This window comes from Vespa velutina, chromosome 20, assembly GCF_912470025.1.
Source record: "Vespa velutina chromosome 20, iVesVel2.1, whole genome shotgun sequence".
NCBI lineage: Eukaryota > Metazoa > Arthropoda > Insecta > Hymenoptera > Vespidae > Vespa > Vespa velutina.
Genome location: NC_062207.1, coordinates 1,512,873 through 1,520,372, shown reverse-complemented (window position 1 = coordinate 1,520,372; position 7,500 = coordinate 1,512,873). Strand labels below are relative to the sequence as shown.

At 29.2% G+C, this 7,500-nt stretch overlaps 1 protein-coding gene across 1 annotated transcript in view; it reads left to right on the top strand.

Moving 5' to 3' along the window:
• Positions 1-7,500, top strand: part of LOC124956059 (lachesin-like) — a 41,338-nt gene that overhangs the window by 33,476 nt on the left and 362 nt on the right. The window contains exons 4-7 of the mRNA XM_047511429.1: positions 2,238-2,366; positions 5,144-5,279; positions 5,540-5,697; positions 6,673-7,500. The exon at positions 6,673-7,500 is cut by the window's right edge and continues 362 nt beyond it. Coding sequence (XP_047367385.1) covers positions 2,238-2,366; positions 5,144-5,279; positions 5,540-5,697; positions 6,673-7,043 — 794 coding nt within the window. The 3' untranslated portion in view covers positions 7,044-7,500. The remainder of the gene's footprint in view (positions 1-2,237; positions 2,367-5,143; positions 5,280-5,539; positions 5,698-6,672) is intronic.

Here is a 7,500-nt window from a genome sequence, read left to right as displayed (position 1 = left end):
GCAGCTCGCTTTAACCTTCCTCTTTTGATTTTTCCCTGAACGAAATTCTCTTCCATAAAAAGGTATGTGCCTCGTAAAAACGCACCTTTTCATCTTTATTAGGAGAGCTCGCTTCATCCTATAGCGTTCCGTCGAATTACATCTTCGTGTTTTACAGCTTTATAGAGTGAGCGGATTGGACCAGAGTTGGGTGCTATACGGGGAAGGGAGAAGGAAGGGAGGGGGGGAGAGGACGGGGGGTGGTTGATAGGATGTGGAAAAAGAGAAAGAGATGAAAAAAGAGAAGAGAGGAAAGAGGAGAGAAGAAGAAAAAGAGATAACCAAGTTCGTTTGTCGTTGTTCATTTGAATCTTTCATAGCAAAATCGTTAAATATTTTAATGTAAAATAAACAAAAAAAAAAAAATATATATATATATACGGTGTCCAAAAAGCATGGGAGCAAACTTATACCTGAATCTCAATAAAGTATCAAATATATTTACCTTTTTAAAGGACTTGTGATTCTATATGTGAACTTATTAAAAAAAAAATAAATAAATAAATAAATATATATATATATATAAATAAAAAGTATAGACAAGAAAGTATCAAAAGTTCTGATTATTATTGCTCTCTTATAATCCTTATCGATGTCAAAAAATTTCATCATTATACTTTGTCTTATATCTCGTTTAGATTTTTCAATTAAAAAAAATGTCATCATTGTTTCTTAACTTTATCGTTACTTTCAATTAATTTATGAATTATCCTATATGTATATATATATATATATATATATGTTTTTAATAATGTATTTTTGGACATAAATTTATATAAATTTTTTTCATCCATTTAATCTCGATAATTAAGTAGTATAAGTTTTGTTTCATACTTTCTCGATACCCTGTATATATAATCCATTTGTATTTTGATATTCTTTAAAACTCATTCGTCGCCATTGTCAATTTCGAAATGTTCTTCGTAAACGTGATCGTTTTCAACGTATCGATGTAAATTAGATTTGTTAGGTATGTATAGTACACAGGCTATCCTAGCCTGTTGGCATATTTGCCATAATGTTCGATTGTCTGCCACTAGCATTATTCACCAGGAATATTATTCACCAAGAGTATTGTATTTTCATACAGGTGGATTAATAATATGTATGTATATGACGTATGTATACGTGCGTATATATACATATATATATATATGGTGAAAGACAAATATTTATTACATAGGTTTGTATAATATATATATATAAATATATATATATAAATATATATATATATATGTATGTATGTATGTATATATTTATACAAGTTGATTATAAATGAAGGGTCGATCGAATATCTCGTTTGTTCGAAATAATAGAAAAATTTATTGAGAAATATTTCCTGATTTTATCAAATATTTATTAATATATTCAAAGATATTGTCTTTTTCAACATTGTGAACAAGTTAAACGTTAAAATTTTTTCCCTCTAAATACTTTCGTCGTTTTTTCTCCATTAAATACTTTCCGTAATTTGCTTAAAACTAACTGAGAATAAAGGAAAAAAAAAAAAAAAAAAAAAAAAAAAAAAAAAAAAAAAAAAAAAAAGAAAAGAAAGAAAGAAAGAAAGAGGAAAAAAAAGAAATACACATTAAGAACACAAAGTATCAGTGAGATGTGTTTTCGTTTCGTTTTAAAAGATGCGATATAAAGGAATAAAACAAGAAAAAGAAACAAAAAAAAAAAAAAAAAAAAAAAAAGAAAAGGGGAGAAGGAAAAGGAAGAAAAAGAAAAAAGAAAAGGAAAAAAAAAGAGAGAACGTAGAAAAATTATGAAAGTTTAAAATATATAATATAATATCCCATTGGTAGATTTTATACTTTGAATATTAAACAGAAGAAAATAATTATCCCATGTTTATTAATGATTACACGTTATAAAACATTTAAAATTTAATAAAACTCATCGCTTGTATTATAAAAATGTAATAACCTCGTGTTAGTTCTTTGTTATAAGGGAAAACTGATAAACTATTTTTATGAATGATGTTATATAAACACTTATTATACTTATATACATGTTTTGTAAGTATAAGAATATCTTTTGGGTATATGATCTCGTGCTCTCTCTCTCTCTCTCTCTCTCTCTCTCTCTCTCTCTCTTTCTCTCTTTTTCTCTCTCTCTCTCTCTCTCTTTCTCTCTTTCTCTCTGATATAAGTGAACTTTCAACGAGATATTCATACAAACGGGTAATTTTACAGTGGACAGCCAGTCCGGCGAGAAGCTGGAATTAACGAGGGTAGACAGGAGGCAAATGGGAGCTTATCTTTGCATAGCCAGAAACGAAGTACCACCGACAGTCAGCAAAAGGGTCTACCTCAGAGTGAACTGTAAGTAACACCTCGTTTTCGCTAATTTTTTTCTCCGCACCCCCTCCCCCTCCCCCCATCCTTTTCTCCATTTATTTCATAAACAAGAAAAATGAAAGGATGGAAGGATATAAAAATTATGAAGAATAAGAACATGAGAATTATATAAAAAGAAAAAAAAAAAAGAAAGGAAGAAACAGACCGACCATATTATTCCTCATCTTGTTAACTCGATATAATTGATACAATTTTCTTACTCGTTTCACTTTTATGCATTTAATTATTATTACTACTTACAAACAGACAAACAGAGAGAGAGAGAGAAAGAGAGAGAGAGAGAAAGAGAGAGAGAATGTGTCTATGTATTTTTGATATGTATTTGTTAAACTCAAACATTAATGTGTTCACATATGTATATTAAAATAGGTAACGTGTACAAAATTAATTCTGTTAGTGGTAAAACGAAATTAAATATAAATAATGCTTTCGATGAATTTTAACGGGTATAATGGGTGGTGGTGGAGGGTGAGAGAGGGAGGTGGGGGGGGGGAAGGAATCGACTGTTTTAATAATATTTAAATTGGAATTTTCTTTCTTTTTTTTTTTTTTTTTTTTTTTTTTTTTTTTTTTTTTTTTTTTTTTATTATATATGTAACTTGGTACTACAAGCTCGGAAATAATATATATATATATATTATTTGCTCTTAAATTATGAAGAAAATATCGTCAAAAGAGTTTTCCAAGCGTTTTATATATGCTCACCCAGACATAATGTAATATTTCAATGGAAAAGAATATTCTCGATCATATCATTAATTTTCAACTTGATCGATGTATCTAATGGGACAAATGCCATTTTTATATGAATTTTTCTATTCGTTGGAATTTATTAAAAAAAAAAAAAAAAAAAAAAAAAAAAAGAAACGTCGTAAATCATTCGTAAAATTTTAACGTAATCGATTAAAAAGCCCCTACGTATCGATAATTTTTAACTTTGTATTAACTTATAATTAAATTAACGGCACTTTCAATTTGAAATTAATCTTTCGATTTATTTAAAATTTAATACAAAAGCAATCATTGTGGTTTGACGTATAACAGATATATACGTTTAATTAATTTTTTTAATTTAAAGAAAGTTTTTTTTCGTAATAAAACGAACGTATATATTATTGAAACTAACGATTGAATTTCCCTCGAAATTTGAAAGTAAATACATTCATTAATTATTTAAGTGTTTTCTAAAATTACAATAGGATCGATTTTAATTTTCATTTAAATTTAATATACATTTACGAGTATATAAAATCATGTAAAATTATGTGGACGCAATTTTGAAGATATAATCATTTAATTTGTTCGAAATTATCAACAAATTGTTCTTTTTTATTCGTTTCTCTCTCTCTCTCTCTCTCTCTCTCTCTCTCTCTCTCTCTTTCTTTTCTCTTCCTTCTTTTTTTTTTTTTTTTTCTTCATCTATAATATCACAAAGTGTCATTGTTTTGGACCTATGACATCACATTTTCTTTATTTTTCAATTTTACAGAACGCAAATATTTTTATATAACGCGATATTTGAATCGCGTCGCTTTAACAAAGTAGCCGTGAACGCGAACGTATAGAAATAGAAAATAAAAATAAAAAAAAAGAAAAAAGAAATAAATAAATAAATAAAAGGAAAGAAAAAGAAATAAAAGAGAAAAACGGAAAAGCAAAGCAAAAGAAAAACGAAAAAGGAGAAAAATAAATACCAAAAGGGAATCGGATCTGTCATATTGATCGTTTATTTTTTTACTGGCTCTCCCTTCGACATTCGACGTAATCGATATTTATTATATCAAGTAGAATAATTTAAAAAAGAAAAAAAATAAAAAAAAAATCAATTTATTCGTGGCTCGTATAATAGACTAGAGTATTAAATCATACAAGTTGTATAAATATATCAATTTTATTAAAAAGATTTTATATAATAAATTGAATCACACATTTTGAAAGTACTCTTTCGAAATCCCTTTGAAATTTGAAATGAAAGATCATCAAGTTCGACGGAATTTATATGTAAAATGTCAATGAGATCGATTAAATCGTTTGATTAATTTTTAAATCGTTAAAAATATTTTCGATGAAATCATTTTTTTTTAAATGGACTAATAATGTTTTTTGATATTTTAAACGAGAACATCTTTCAACGTTTTTTACTGAAGCATTCTGTACGATTTCAACTGTATCATTGCGACCATTTCATTAATCCACAAATTCGTAATAAAGTGGACGCCATATTGAAAATAATCTTCTTATTTCCTTAAAAACTTAAAAATAAACAAAACAAAACAAAAAAGAAAAACAGGAAAAGAATATTCTCATATATGGGGCCTCACGCAGAAGCGTCTTACGCGAAATAAATTTTCGTGAAATCGACTAAGTCACTTAATCGTAATATTTTCTTTTTTCATTTTTGTTTACTTTTTTTTTTTTTTTTTTTTTTTTTTTTTTTAAATATCTTCTCGTAATAAAATGAACGCCACATATATTGAAAATAATCTTCGAATCTCTTTGAAAATTTGTAAACGTCTCTTAGTCTTAAAAAAAAAAAAAAAAAAAAAAGCAAGAAAGAAAAAAAATATTTCGTAAAATTTTACTAAAGAGTTTAGAGAGAGAGAGAAAGAAAGAGAGAGAGAGAGAGAGAAAATCGATAATTAACGATAATTAAATCAAATATCCAAATTAGAAAATATTTCTAATAAATCCATAATTTAGGAAATTATTAAAAGAAATTCCTTTTGTTATCTTCATTTCAGTCGCCCCAATTGCAAAAGTGCGTAATCAATTATTGGGTTCGCCATTGGACACGGATGTCTCATTGATCTGTTCGATCGAAGCTTATCCAAAGACGATCAACCTGTGGACCCGGAAGGAACAAGTGATCATGAGCGGGTACGTGTCGGAAATGACGTAAATCATATCCATAGAGCTTCTCTGAGCTTCCAAAGATCTTTCTCCCTTCCTCCCACCCTTTCTCTCTCTCTCTCTCTCTCTCTCTCTCTCTCACTCTCTCTGTCTCTCACTCTCACTCTCTCTCTCTCTTTCTCTCTCTCTCTCTCTGGAATATAATCGATTCGATTTCCATCAATCGTTCAATTCCTTCATCACCCCTCATCACCCTGATACTAAGCGAAAACGATGTGTCGATGTAGCGGAAGATACGAGATCGACGAACGTAGCCAACCGGAGGAAGAATGGAAGACGACGATCGAGCTCAAGATAAAGCGTCTTCAGAAGACGGATTTAGGAGAATACACGTGTTCGGCATCCTCTAGTATGGGAAAAGCCGAAGCCACTATCAGGGTATATGGTAAGTCATGGGATGAAAATATGTCAATTTCCTTTTTTTACTTTTTCTTCCTTTTTTCCTCGCTTTCTTTTTTTTTTTTTTTTTTTCTTTTTTCTTTCCCTTCTCTTCTTATTTTTTTTTTTTGCTTTTTCTGTTTGCTTGTTTGTTTGTTTTTTTTTTTTTTTTTTTTTTCTTTTTTTCTTTCATCTCAAACTCTCAATAATCTTTACTTAGATCTCAAATTTATCTCTTTTATAAGATATACCATTTATGATACGCATCATTAATCTTCGATTAAGGTAGAAGAGAAAATTGTCAAATTTCTAATGACCTTGTAAATCGTCATTTGATTACATCAGATACTTTTTATTATAATACGTATTATTATTATTATTATTATTATTTGTTTATTATTATAGTATTCATCTCGTCTTAATATTTCGAGGATGATTTTTAGAGGATGATTAATAAATTAAAGGATTAAATATATTCATCTCAGTAGCTTTCTTTAAAAAAACTTGTGTTCTATGTGTGAACTTATTAAAAAAGAAAAAAAAAATAAATATATATATATATATATACTAATAAATAAAAAGTAATAACCAAAAAAAAATATTGAAAGTTCTAATATTGCTCGTATAGTATTTATCGATGTCAAAAAAATTTCATGATTATACTCGACTGGATTTTTCGATTAAGAATATGTTAACATTGTTTCTTAACTTTACCATTACTTCCAATAAATTTATGAATTTTCTCATATATATATATATATATACAAGGTGTCGAAAAAGCATGGTACCAAATTTATATCACGTATTATTGAGATCAAATGGATGAAAAAAAAGAAAAAAAAAAAAATTTATACAAACTTATGTCCGAAAATGTTTTACAGTATATATGCGGGGAAAAATAAATTTGTGGATAAGAAAAAAAAAAAAAAAAAGGAAAGAAAAGAAAAAAAAATTACATGTACGTATATTTTCTTGTTTTTAGAGATAGAACGTGCTACGTTACCAACGCGTGCGACCTCGCCAACCTGGAGAAAACAGAACAAAGGTGGTAAATCAAAAAGCATTCTTGGGGTCTCTACGGTCAATCGAGTTTTCCACCAGCTGAGCACCCCGGCGATGCAGAAGAGTACATCCCGATTGATCTTCGGTAACAAATACTCAACGACATCGACTACCGTTGATCCACGTGGCTCATCATCGATCGTCGTAAAAGGGAATAATGGTTACACCGATGAGAAAAAAAGCGAATCTAAGAAGGAACCGAAGGTAGAAAATGTCGCGAACATCGGCAATTTTATCTTCAACAAACAAATATATACGATCTGCTTAACGTTTTTATCGACCATACGATAAAATGAGTTATATACGTTTCTCTTGATTACTATATTCATAAATATATATATATATATATATATATATATATATATATATATATATATATCCATACAACCAATCTTCACCAAAAATACCGCAACAACCAACCACCACCACCGCAACAGCCACCACCGCCATTCGTTGTCTCACTCTCAATCATATTCTTCTAACACTCAGAACCATCCCTCAACCAACCCCCATCTCTCTCATCTAACCCACATCCCCCACATCCCCCTCAACCCCTCAACCCCTCAACCCCTCAACCCCTTTTTTCTCTCTCATCCTTTGCGAGGCTGTGTCCGGACCCCCTCCTCTCCTGTACGGTGTTAATAAAAAGATGATAAGGTATGTGGTAATAATGGAAAGAGTAAAGAGGACATTAAGCCGCGTTAGGGCATAATTCTTTGCGAATTTCAAACAAGTTCTATCAGATATT